Source organism: Corylus avellana, chromosome ca6 (genome assembly GCF_901000735.1).
Source record: "Corylus avellana chromosome ca6, CavTom2PMs-1.0".
NCBI lineage: Eukaryota > Viridiplantae > Streptophyta > Magnoliopsida > Fagales > Betulaceae > Corylus > Corylus avellana.
Genome location: NC_081546.1, coordinates 18,922,711 through 18,936,950, shown reverse-complemented (window position 1 = coordinate 18,936,950; position 14,240 = coordinate 18,922,711). Strand labels below are relative to the sequence as shown.

At 34.6% G+C, this 14,240-nt stretch overlaps 1 protein-coding gene across 1 annotated transcript; it reads right to left on the bottom strand.

Annotated features, from left to right (window-relative positions):
- Positions 1–471: 471 nt before the first annotated feature.
- LOC132185285 (kinesin-like protein KIN-14D) lies at positions 472–9,627 on the bottom strand. Its single transcript, XM_059599078.1, has 21 exons — positions 9,528–9,627; positions 9,281–9,438; positions 9,072–9,179; positions 7,711–7,936; positions 7,430–7,557; positions 7,256–7,339; positions 7,069–7,146; positions 6,891–6,983; positions 6,744–6,788; positions 6,264–6,605; positions 6,096–6,177; positions 5,916–6,011; positions 5,658–5,837; positions 5,366–5,472; positions 5,098–5,276; positions 4,655–4,819; positions 4,310–4,563; positions 3,990–4,153; positions 2,076–2,599; positions 1,284–1,366; positions 472–692 (listed from the first exon to the last, which is right to left on the bottom strand). Exons 1-21 carry the CDS (start codon positions 9,625–9,627, stop codon positions 472–474), a joined length of 3,417 nt encoding a protein of 1,138 aa, XP_059455061.1.
- Positions 9,628–14,240: the final 4,613 nt, after the last annotated feature.

The window sequence follows — 14,240 nt, the reverse complement described above, 5'->3', positions numbered from 1 at the left end:
TTTCATAATTAGAATTCAAGTTTTATTCTTGCTATTTTTTTTTTTTCTCTTTTTCTCTTTATACTTCTTTTCATTTTAAACTACTCTGAAGGGAAAAAAAGATCTTACCATGTTTTAGTTTATATAAATTAAACTAAATTCAATGGTCTTATGTTTTAATTCATTTGTGTGTGATTGAGTCATTAAGTACATGTTCGATACACTTAAAAAAAAAAAAAAAACAAAGTGCATGTTCAATAATGTACTGGTGTATAACCTTTAATATGTCTTTTCATTAAAAGAGGTATAATAGATATTTTCACATGAAAAGTAATTAAGATGGAGATGTGTTTAAATTTTAAAATTAAATTATAAAGAATAATCTTGTGCTAGTTATGTGCTAGCAGTAATAATAATAATTAACCACCACAGAGGACAAGTGTTTACTTAAGGGTCTCGTTACGCTTAACACCGATTTGTCAATTATTCAAATTACTCAAACAAGTCCCAATTAGGTCCTGACAAAGTCCGGGTGGTGGCTCGACGGGGTCCCAACCGGATCCCGGCAAAGTCCGAATTATGGCCTAGCAGGTCCGGATGAGATTCGGGTAGAAGCCCGACCAAGTTCCGGCAACGTCCCAACTCAGTCACTGTGGGGACTCGATCGGGTTCTAGCAAAGTTCGGGCAGTGGCTTGGTGGGTCCCAACAAAATCTGGGCAATGGCCCGACCAGGTTTCGAAATTAAGTTAAAAAAAAAAAAAAAAAAAAAAAAAAAACTATGAATGAAATTAGAGGCATCAGAACAATGATAATTACAAAAACTACATAGCAGTGCAAAACCAATTATGAACAGAATGTACAAAACAATGATTATATGTATGTGCGTGGATATTAAGAATTTTCATTTTTTTTTAGAAACAAGAATACAATGACTGCCTTTTACTTTACAGTTTACACCCATCGTCTTTTTTTTTTTTTCCTTTTTTTTTTTTTAATTTACACCCATCGTCTTTGACTTTGAGGCTTGAGTGAAGAAGAGCTGCCAGCTCTTTTAAGAATCTCTGAAAGGACCAATTAATTGTGAGAGGGTTAGTTGCTATGCAAGGAAAATGATTACAAGACTATCAATTTTATTCACGAAAAAATTAAGGAAGAATAATGTTATTTATTAGACATCTACATAAATGTCATATAATTAAAATAACGTGACAGTAAAAATTAGTCATTAATTTTTTTTTTCATTGCCACATCATCAAATTATATGACAGTTGTAAAAGGCGTGAAAAACTCTGAGTTTACGTACTTGATGACACCTTTGTAGAGTCCTTACTCACAATCTCTCCAGATTTTCGTGTGACACGAGGAGATCTAGATAGTAGTTTTGGCCTGCATAAAATAGAAATAGGATTAAAAAATATTAATTCATTTGACTATTAATCATTAATCATTAGCATGTGTATGAGAAAAAGAATACAAAATAATATAGGGTGGTTCAACAACACACCCACCATTAAGAATTGCCCTAAGGGCTACATTGTGCTTTTATTTAAGATACAAATAAGGTAATTACACTCACACAAAAATGATCCTGATCCTACTTGAAGATATCAGTTTTTAGAAGAACAAGAAGATTTTTAGGAAAACTGCAAATAATGAATGTCTACTATTAATAATCCAATCTAAGTGCATCAAGAGTAGTTTAATTCCTTCAAGAACTTCACAAGCCCCATCAGAATGTAATGAGAAAGAGGGAAAAGAATTGTGAAGTTGTGAAAAGAAGCTTAAGGGCTTATTTTTTGGGATTATATAGCAGTCGTATAACATTCTACTAAAAAGCATTACTCAAGGCGTATGTGAAATGCCATTCAAATGAAGAAAACACAATTACAATCTGACATATTTGCCATATTGTGGAGACTTCGTATCTGTGTCTATTAAAACCAAAGACAGATCATATAGATCTTATAAGCACCAAAATGTCCCAAAATAGCACATTTTATGTTTTACAAAAGAACAAAATGAAAAAGGATCATTGTTTCTAACACCAAATGTTTTTCATATCTGTAAAAGCTTTAAAAAGATGAGTAATACTCACTTCTCTAGATTATCTAGCTGCCTTGAGCCCTCAGAGAAAATACCATTTTCTGCAGATCCATCAGTTTCTGTTCCCACAGAAAGACCACCATCAGACATGACACTCAATCTTTCCTCATACTCTGTATCCCCATATCCTAAGATCTCAACTTCTGCAGGAATATTCTGACTTATGTCCTCTCCAGCAACCTCTGATTGCCGGAGAAATTCTTTCTGGTATTTAAGGTCATCCATGGACTGCTGGGAGTTAGCTTCAGAATGCTTATCACTGTGCTCTGAACAATTTTCATGCTCAGAAGCTGCTTTCTCAGGAAGTCCTAACCCTTTCCCACCTGATGGTTTCTGGCTTCGCTGAGGAATCCCACCTACAGATTCTTTGCTTGGGGAGGAAGATCCGTATCTCAAAGAGGCTGTCCCACGCTTCTCACCATTGACACCAGGATACACATTTTTGAAGTCTTTAAGTAATTGCAACCGCTCGATCTCCTCATCTTTCTTTGCAATGGTGTCTTTGAGAGAAGCCACCTGAATGGTCAGCAGAAACTTAAAAAGCAATAGCTTGAAGCTGCTTTATGCATAATATAATTTGTTTTTTTCTTTTTCTTTTTCAGCATATATCTGACGTTTAACTAGAACTTTTAAGGAGTGAGCAGGTATATAAAAATATGATCTCCCAAAATACATTGAATTGCATCTTTTTTTCAGCATAAATGGTGCACATTGGCCAATGTCTAGTAAAGCATTGTTGAGGTGCCCCTCTATATCTTTCACTCTAAATTTGAATGAAATAATTCATGTAATTATCAGTATCTCCCATTTTTGGATCCAAGGAGTTGCATAGTTTCTTCAGTCTTTTGGCTTCAAGTCGCACAGATCCAAGGAACAAATAATACTTCTTCAGAGAATAAAGAAAAGGTGTCGTTTTTTCACAAAAGAAATCAATTTCCATTTCTAATTGTTATTTAGTATGACTGTGACAGACCAACACAAGATCAGAATTTGAAGAAAATGTGATATAAACTAAGGGAAAATGCAGTTTACCCCCTTGAAGTTTAAGGGGTTTTTCAATTTTAACCTCAAAGTTCAAAAATTGGCAATTTACCCCCCTGAAGTTTTAAAAATTGGCAATTTAAATCTTCCGTTTAATTTTTTCGTCTAAATGGACGGAAATCTATGAAATTACATCATTCCCCTCAGGCTTTTTTTTTTTTTTTTAATTTCCATCCAATTTAACAGAAATTAGTAACGGAAGGTTTAAATTGCCAATTTTTTAAACTTCAGGGAGGTAGATTGTCAATTTTAAACTTTTTGGTTAAAATTGAAAAACTCCTAAAACTTCAAATGGGTAAACTGCATTTTCCCCTATAGACTATTTTCTTATCAAATTCACTTTTCTAAAGCGTGCAAAATTTGTGCAGAGCAAGTCATAATGGTGAGATACTGAATGGTCTCATAGCTATTAACACTAAAAACTAATAATTGACGCATACAACAATGACCTGACTTGATATTAAAAAAATTCAAGGAATGCAAAATAAGCTATTTTGTTACAAATAAGTGCAGAGAATTTCGAAAGCTCCCATGCATTTGTGCTATACAGCAATCAAAAATACTGCATAATATGATATGAAATGGGTTCTGTTCCCTAATTGTATACATAAGCTTCACAAAGTTAGTTAACTCTTTTGGACATTTGCTAATTTTCATCACATCTTAAAAGATTAATGTTTTTTTCTAATCTAGTTGATTTGCATTTCCTGTTCAGTGAATTCCACTTTGTTCTCAAAATTATGAGTTCTTATTAGCAATAGAACATTGATTTCTGAAAGAGTCGTTCTTATATCTGCAAGGGTCATTCTAACTTCTAATTGAATGCTTCTAAAGGAATTAAACACATAAATAGATGGATAAGCACCTGCTCCATTAATTCCCTGGCATCTTTACCCTCTTTGCTGCTCCGTGCAGCACCCAGCTCAACTCCAGAAGCCCTCTCAGCAAACTTCAAAGTACTTAGACTTTCAGAGTATGAACTCGCATCAGGATTAAGCTGAACAAACATAAGGGTCTTTGCTTGACCACCTGTGATAGATATTAAGTGAAAAATGTGTATCAGATTATCTCTAACATACCTATTAATGCATGAAGATGGAGACAAAATTTAACATCCTATAGAAACTATCAAGAAATTGAAGGCATCTTGTGAATAAAAGAAGATAAGTAACAAAGAAATAATACCCAGAGAGCTTTGTAGGACTTGAGTAAGCTTGCTATTTCGGTAAGGAACATGACTGGTCTTTTGAGCAAGAGCATAAATGACATCTCCAAGGGCAGATAGCGATTTGTTTATGTGTTGTGCTTCTTTGAGTCTGTCCCCAGTTACCTCAGAACGATCTACCCTTTCACTTCCTGCAAGATCTACCAAATGAAGATTACCATGCAAGGCAGCACCAGCCTTCAAGTCCCTCCCACGAACATGAATAGTGACAATACTGTACAAATACATCTCCCTGAAAATCAGGGCATAGTAGAGAAAAAACAATACAGAGAGATAAATTTATGTAACAGATGAGATATATGAACCTGTGAGAGCGGCTACTTCTTTCGTTCAAGGCAGTGGCACCAACAACTCTGTTCCTCAATCCCATATCTATTAATTCGATTACATCTGAGGTTGATTCAACAGATCTCATGGTAGCATCAGGTACAGCTAACCCATTGGGTTGAAAATTACTCAAAATCCCAAGTGTGCGCAAATCAAGGGAAACAAATGATTGCCATGCCAAAATTACCAACATTATGCTTTTCATGTAAATGAAACAACACATTAAAAGAGGAAGTATAAGTAAGGAAAACATAAATGAAAATGAAAACAAGTAAAAACTATGAAGGATGAATAAACCTCAAAACTCTAAAATGAAACAAACCAAATCATATTATCGAGATTAGAGAAGTAAATCACCAATAGAACCAAAAATTTACTCTCCATATATTCGAAGCACATTTGGTCAATAAGAAAAGGATATTTCTTTTGAGAGCCATCACTTGATAATAAATCACGCACTTGTTCGTTATATATTTCGACCATTTGAACCCCTATTTCATACGTAATGGAGCTTCTTCTACTTCGAGATATCTCGAAAAGGTCATTTAAAGCTCGATAGTTGACCCCCCAATTCTCTTTAGCTGCTCCATTGGGACCAGACTGTGAAGAAATGCCTTTATTTGCATTAGAATTGTTGGAAATTAGCATCAAACAAATCATGAAAAGTACAATACAGAGGGAGTTCATACCATTGTGTAAGTTTTCCCTGAACCAGTTTGACCATAAGCAAATATACAAACATTATATCCATCAAGTACAGACCGAATCAAGGGTTGGACATCAGAAAACACCTCCACTGCCATCATTTGAAACAGAATAAGTTACACACTGCAATTCTCACCATAAAACAAACAAACATGCATACAAAAAACTACCTATATAACAATAAGATTGCAAGAAAATCAAATTAATCGGCCAATCGACCCGTCTATGCTTATAGACAAAATAAGGAAATAGAATGTTATAGGGAGTGATAAAAACCTTGAGTTGCAGTGGGAGCAAAGACCTTATTAAACTTGAATAAACGATGACCTTCTTTCCCTGGCTTTGCGGGGTTAGCAACAACCAACTCTCCATTTTCCCCAATATAGTCTATGGTTGACCGCTTTTCTTTCTGTCCAGGAAGAAAAGGCCTTATCCGACAGAACACCCTAATGTTTCCTGCTCAAGAAAATTCAGATTTGATCTCAAAAACTATACTCAAACCCAAGGTAATAGAACCAGAATAAGTAGTGGCACCTTTTAAATCTTGAAGCTCATTAAACATCTTCCGGTTTTCAGCAAGAATTGCATTATAGTTTTCAGCTGCATCTGCTAATACTTTAAGCTTTACTCCTATGCAAAGTAAAGTTAACTTATGAGAGCCTGCCATTCAAAAACAGCATACATATACTTAAACATTCTAATAACTACCCCCACCTAAGTGATTAAATTCCTCCGAATAGCTATTTTGTGTGTTCAGAATTTCTTGTTTAATGGATGCAGAAGCAAACCTCAAGTCCTGTATCTTTCATGAAGTTAGAAAAGGGTCTGATGTTAAACATCAGTACACTCAAATCTTAAACAGTTTATCATTTAAAAGCATACCCGCAGTGCACCAAACTGAAACTCCATAAGGCTCTGGCAGATGTGCTCTTTCTGATTCCAACTCTCATATTTTGATTCAGAATATGACTCAAGCTGTTTCACCTTGTTTTTGGAGTCTTCTAAGAGTTGCTCAAGTTCTTTTGATCTCTCCTCGAGCTCTGTTTTAGCACCCTTGGCTTCTGTTTCCATTTGCAAGCATCGAAGTTCATACATCTTTTTGGTTATTTCCAGATCTTGCTTCAATTCTGAAACTTCAATATCGTTTTGCTCCCTCATTTTCATCAATTTATCCAAATCATCATCCTCAAATTTCTTCTTTTCTTCCATTTTGGTCCTCTCCATCTGCAAAAAAATTCCTTTATAAAACTATTGTAAAAGTTATGCTTAAAATGGTTGTTGTTTACATATTTTCACAAGTATTGTCTATGTATTCTATAACCATAACATCAAATGATACAAGCGGTTCAATCCGAAATGTACCTTTATATGCTGAAGCTGGTCCATTACAATTTGTAACGAACAACTCTAATTTAATAAAGAAAATATTAGTATCAAGTACAAATAAAGACGCCTACAACAGTAATACAAATACAATTTCAACCTGTTGACTTATATTATTCGACATACCTGGCTCTGTTCACTAGTCCCTGACGCAAGGGTTTCAAGTACTCTTATCCTTGACTGGTATTTCTCTTCACGTGCCTTAAAAAGATTGTTTTGCTGTATGCACAAAAACACAGAGAAATTAACATGGGGTTGCAAAGAGAAAAGCATTAGATGTAACAAAATCCATAAGACATGTTACAGTTCTCAAGTGATCTGCTTGAGTTGATATGCGTCGCTCTATCTCCTGCACAACTTTTCTCAACAAACATGCCACACGCTGAGCAAAAAAGATAGTGTTAGAGCACAGTTGTAGAACTATATATGCATAATATGCATGTACATACATATATGCATACATGCATTACTAACAAAATCCATTGACATACATCAGGAATTTCACCATTCTTTCTTTCAACGCTTTCATCCAGAATTCCATTCACAACACTTAAGAGTGACTGAGTTGGGGCATTCTGCAATAAGAGATACTGATCATGAAAAGATATTTAAGACCTGGCCAAATAACAAGAATTGTTGACAAGTAAAAGATTTCAACAACTTACATCTAGGCTGTTCGGTTTCATCATCTCTGTAATTTTTGCAGCAGGTAGGTCTGCATATCGTCCTTGTTTCAGTTGAAACACTTCATGGAACTTATGTCCACCAGGATGTTTTGATGCAGCTGATGGTTCTGTGCAAAAGGAAAAAACATGAATTACTCTGAATGACCAAAACTGAATGTAAAATTGTTCAACTGCAACAAGCAAATAGAACATTAGCATTAGCATTATAGCTAATTATTTAACACGGGGGTCTGCATGGCAGTAGTTATACAAACACATACCTGACAGGATAGGAGTACGCAAAACATGTTGAAATTTAGAGTCAGACAAAACCTTCCGCCTCTCTTCTCCAGATAATGGAGAAAAATGTCCACGGGAAGATGCATCCCCACGAGGGCTTCCAGATTTATTCATCAGACTATTGAGAGAAAAATAATCTCCAACAACATTTGGCATGAATCGTGCTCTAAGTGCTAGAAGGCAGTCAGTAACAACCTTCATAGATCCCTGCATAATATAAAACTCGCAAATGTGAGATGGGAGAGACTAGAAGAATAAGTGACATCTTTTTTTTTTTTTGGGATGAATAAGCAACTTTTATGGGCAACCAAACTCATTACAATCTATGAACCTAGCAAAACCTAGGCCCATAACCCACAAGTTCCAGGATCGAAACTTGACTTTAATACCGTGTTAATTAACTACTCGTCTTAAGAACTTAAGCTAATAGGAAAAAATGAATTTAATCATTTAATTAAATTCTAACATGACCCCTCACGTGTAGGATCAAACTTCATTTTAATAGGTAAGGATCAACACATGAAATATTTAATTGAAATTTGGGTAAATTGCTGGAGTCAAGATTTGAACTCATAACCTGGCCGTGATACCATATAATGACATGTGAGTTTTTGGTAAATCAGCCCAATTCAATCTTTGTGTCTGGTTTCTATTTATAATCGATGTATACAATATCTGATACGATTGTAACTGAATTATATTCAAACTATATTCGAATTCAAAAGACAAATAAACCATATCTACACTTGAGACTAGTTCAACTAGGCTGCACTTTATCCGTTGCATTGAGGCTTTGTTTGTTGATGTTAGATCTTATCTGAAGACTTCAAAATGGTGCTAATAAGGCTAAGAACCAAATCAAAGCCAAACACCAGCCTCACACCCCGAAAGCAAACACCTCAAATTAAACTAAACAATCACACCAGAAGAATAAGTAAGATCTTTAAGCAATTACCAACAAGTGGTTAAAGACTAAAATTATTGTACATATGAACAAGAGTAATTCTATTTAGCAGATTAACTGTCATACAACTTGATGATGTGGCCTTAAAAATTAGCCTTTGGATTTATACTTGTAAATAAAATAAAATAAAAAAATCAAGAGCTGATTTTCACTATTACATTACTCAAATTATATGACAGTCATATATCAGTTTGCTAAACAAGTGTTACTGTATGAACAAACATAGAATGGTTACATTATCACGAACTACTCATATATGTCAGTCATATTTATTTGAACATATAGTTTAGGATTTGCTCAAGTCCATGACCTAAAACTGTGATGTGTGTGTATCACAAAGCAATCATAGGTCTATATATGCATGTAATAGATGAATACCTTCTCTAAGTCTGACATCTCAAATCTAGGGATCCCCAAGTCATCCATCACTGCCAGAAACCTTCTAATATTGTCTGTACATGCTGAAGAATGATTGGGATAACCTTCCTGGAATGTAAAATAAAGTTTAGCAACTGGAATTTAACATCCAAGTTCCATTTTATAGCATAGCTTGGTAAAAGAGAAAAATGAAAAAAACTTTCAACAACCTCTTTCACAAAACCAGGTCTCAGCCTACTCAGTAACCGACACAAAACAGTACCATCATTCAAGCACATTCTCAAGTCTTCATCTGAAGCATTGAGTGGCAAGCTTAAATCAGGGAGGGTATTAGTCAACCACTCCAATAACATTGCTCGCTGCTTGGCTGGAAAAAATGAAATCAAAAGGCAAAAAATTAGTTTACCAATAAAGAAATTCAGAGAAAGCAAAGAGGGAGAAATTAGCTTTCTTTACCTTCCCCCTCTCCATTATCATTTACTATTCGTCCTGAAACGTCCACATTACTAGCTACCTTTGAGCTGTTAAATCCTTCATATTCTTTTGTGGAATTCATCATCAATTGCTTGACAGGGGGATCTAGATTCACAGCTCAATTATGGAAACATGACAAAAGTGAATTCCCAGTCCTGAAACCTGAAAACACTGTCCCCCTGTTCAAACAACCGATCAAAAATATCAAAATATAGGAATCTTGTTTTTGACAGTCTGGATCATGCTACAAGATGCAGTAAAATCTACAATAATGAACCAATATATTGTCATTAACTGGGCTAGTGTTATCAGCAGGTTAGAACATTAACAGTCAGGAAACCACTTGGCTAAAACTTTTTCCACTTGTATGCATTGATAGCTCCCCAAATTCTCTCCAGAATATATATGATGGATTTCCCTTAGAAGCAATTGGATTTTATAAACTTTTACTTTGGTTTCTGGATATATTTTAGTCGTGTACTAAACTTGTAGAGATATAGCATAATTCATAAGTTCATTGAAACTTTTAGTTTCCTCCATTGCAAAGGTATCTCTGCAATTGATGATCATCATCCTTTCAAAACACTGAACATAAATGCATGCATTTGTTAGAATGAATTTCAATATTTGCAACTGCAATGCAAAGTTTAGCCTATCAAATCCCAAGTCTTTGAAAGATGCAAACAACATTACAAGCTTCAGGAAAAAGATTCAAAAGAAAGTTATTGAAAGCACAATTTGCTAAAACTGCACTCGGTGAATGACAAAAACATTGTTCGAACACAGAATCTTTGTTGTTCTAACATAATCTATATGTGTGTGTTTTGTAAAAGGATAATTAAAGAGGAACCAAGAATAACACTAGAACAAGATTAAAAGCAGGAAAAACTACATAAGAAGCTTGGAATTGGACAATAAAACAAACATTTCAAATGCCAAAATGCATGAAACCAAATCAAGATTGCAACAACAGATTGGCATTCTCAATTTTCACATTACATACCAAGTTGTTTCAAAAAAACATGGTCACAAACTAGAGCTTGAACATCAAGTCCTAATGCCAAACAACATTCATGATCAAGAATGTGTGTTTAAGAAGATGTAGGTTGACCCAAGAATGTATTATAAGTACCCACAATCAAATTCTTGGAAACAATTAAAATCCAAGCATTTGAAGAAAAAGAAATGCTTCGAAAACCAACCTGAGGGAACAAAGAGAGCCGAAGCTATTATTATATTAGCTGTGGATGTTGATGTTTAAGATTGTTGAATTAAACTCTGTCACGTCAGATGATTGGAGAATTTTTTTTTCGAATCCTTTTGAATTTGATTTGTATTCCGTGTACAATTTGGTATTGCATAATAGCATGAGATCGAGGAAATGACCGGTCCGAGAAAGTGGGAACATTGCAACAGCCAACACTCTACGTGAAAGTTGGGGGGCTTTGCCACGTGTCTCAAACCAAAAAGTGACGGTCTGTCTTCTGTGCTACCTTTGGTGGTCAGTGAAAAGTGGAAAGTGGTATTTTTTTTATCGCCCATGTATTCGGTAAGCCAACAAAATAGGCATTGTTTTGAGTTGAAGGTTGCTTGTTTTCCTTTCATAAAAAATAATAATAATAATAATATTTAAATAAAAAAATATAATTAAAAAAAAAAAAACAGCTTGGGGTTTACTGTCGGAGACTATTTGGGGTTATGTTAAGAATATTAAAAAGTATTTTTAGTATGTTTTATTAAAAAATATCCGGGATCTGTTTGGGTGTGCGTTTGAAAGGCTTAAAAGTGCGTTTAACAATCAAAAAGTTCGTTTGAAGAAAAAAGCATTCATTTGGTAAACAAATTAATAGTGCTTTTAAGAGTTCAAAAAGCCCAAAAATTGTGAAAACATACTTTTGGCAAAAATTTCATTTAAGCTTTTACCAAAAAGTGTTTTTTTTTTACTTAAAAACTATATTTCTCAAATGCAACCCCAAACATGCTCTTAGTTTTGGAAAAAGGCTTAAAATTGTAAAGTTTTTATTTTTTTATTTTTTTAATAAAAGCTCTTTCGGACTTTAAAAGTTTTATTTCTCAACGAAATTTCAAATATGCTCTCAGTCTTGCCCATTCTCTCTCTTACAACTCTGGCTAGTATAAAAAATAAACAAATTTAATTATTTAATTAATATTATAAAACTCATAATACTTGTTCTTGATCTCATGCTACAATTTTGAGCATTCTAGGGTTTTGTAGATATGCTTGTTTGCTTTCACCTTCCTAAATTAATGTGTTCATATAACATCATATTTGTGAATGACATGAGAAATTTATTCATGCAACTAGAATGTTCCTGTAATGTTCTTTTTATTTGACACCTATGCAACAAAAGATCCTGTTGAGAAAATTGATATCCAGCCCAAATTTGGTGGGAGAGTTTGTCACAACCCACCATTTTCTGCTTGGGAGGACTGGCCGAGGTTTATATTTTATTTTATTTTTTAAAAAAAAAAAAAAAATATTTTACCTTTTATTGTTAATTTAGGGGTAAATATGTAATTTTATAACAAGTTAAGTTATCTGCTATGCCACATGCTACTCCACAGTTGGTTGTCACGTGGATCCACATGGCATCTAATAGATTTTGTCAACCACCTGAAGGTAGGGGATCATTTTAGACAGTTGGATTACCCTATGGATCAATTTGTACAGAAATCAGGTGGCAGCACAATGTGACCAGGATACAAGTGTCACACCCAACCATTCTGTAAAAATAGCAAGTCATTTTATTTTTGTACAAATCTTATTTATTTTTTCTTGCGAAGCTCTTATAGAATTACAATTCTACCCAAATTAAATAAGAAACAATTTTCTTTTGAAAAAAAAAAAAGAAGGTTAAATGCTTTTCCAGTCTGTGTGGTTAGGACCAACATTAACTAGCTAGCCACCTTGATTTCAAAAAGTGGCACAGGTAGTACTTCTAATAAACCTAAATATCAACTTGGTATTTCTATTTTTTTTTTTTTTAACAGAACACCACGTCACTATGTGTTAAATTGCAACACTTATCTCTTAGAATACAACTCAACATATCCTATGACGTGTCACTATATCACACGATACCTGTGGTATTTATGCAACCTCAGATGCCGAATATAATAAAAAACAATTACCTAAAACTAAAAATAAATAAATATAGAACAAAATTGGGGATGCTTGGTCACCCCATTTTGGCCAGAATGTCATTGAAGATAGGGATAATTTGTTATGTAGCTGTAGCTACATGGTAGAATTTGGAAAAGTGTTATGAAGCTGGAAAAATATTGTTGAAGGAGAGCTGAAAGCCTGAATCAATGGAGGAAGAAGGTTTTCAAAGCTTATGTTTGTAGGCTTCCATATGGTTCTACTGCTTATCATATATGGAGAAATAGATAATGATTCATCCAAAATATATATATATATATATATATATATATATATATATATATATATATATCGTCTAAGATTTATCATCATATGAATTGACATAATATATTTAGTTTAATTAGTGCTTACGATGATCTAAGCACAATATTTTTAATAACAGCTTAAATGTTCTTATTTTCTCTATTAAAAGAAGTATTGTTATACTCGATTATGTTCTAATTCTTACATTTTATATATTTAATTGTGAAATAGTGTTCAATTACTAATCGTGAGCTTGAGATGTATTAATGCAAGAAATTGTCTTTTGTAGGAATTAGTAGAATTTATAGCAATAAAAATTGTTGAAAAAAGCAAATAGAAAATTGATGTTTGGGGAAAATTTACTTTACCGCCCTGAAGTTTGAGATCTTTTTCAATTTGAACCATAATGTTTAAAGATTTGCAATGTACCTCCCTAATGTTTCAAAAATTTGCAATTAACACCCTCCGTTACTAACTGCTATCTAAGTAGACGGAAATGACATTACGTGCGTCTCACGCGAGACTTTTATGCTGAGTCTCCCCATTTTGAACCCAACCAACTATGTGAAATTACCACAGTGCCCCTCATTGAACCCAACACATATTGTCAACTCTTTTGAACCCCACTCAAGCTCCTTTTCTTTTTCACTCCAACATCCACACGACAAAACTCTCGTGCTCCTAGCGACAACGGCCGTGCAAATTCACTCACCGTCGCCATCTTGGCAATGATCCTCTTCTCCGTCGGAGCTTAAGCTGCCTGCGGAGCCACTTTTGGCATCATACCCTTTATTTCTCGCCGATCGTTGGGTATTATATCAGGCTTGACCAGTGCTAGTGGGAACTTCGGCTTCGGGTTCACCCAATTAGTGTTCATCACAAGCTCAGGATTCTCCTGCAACAGGACTCTCTCTGATGGGGGTGATGATTGTGTGTTGTACTCTTTCTGTGATGTTGGTTCACTTCCCACAGTGGGGGAGCATGTTCCTTCCACCTTCCAAAGGCATAGTGAATTCCACCGAAGAATTCTATTACTTGTCAAAGTGGAACAAGGAGGAGAAGTAGAAGTGCTTGCACTAGCAGAGCCTCAAATTTGCAGAGAACAGCCGGTCAGAGCGTGGTAGGTGCGTGGCAGGTGCGTGGCACCAGCTCCAACTCCGCCAGATTTAACACCAACCCATGTTTAGTAGGTAGCTAGAGACCAATAATGAGAGGAAAAAGGCTGTTTCGATAACAATCTCATATGAATCTCTCTTGCATGTTATTTG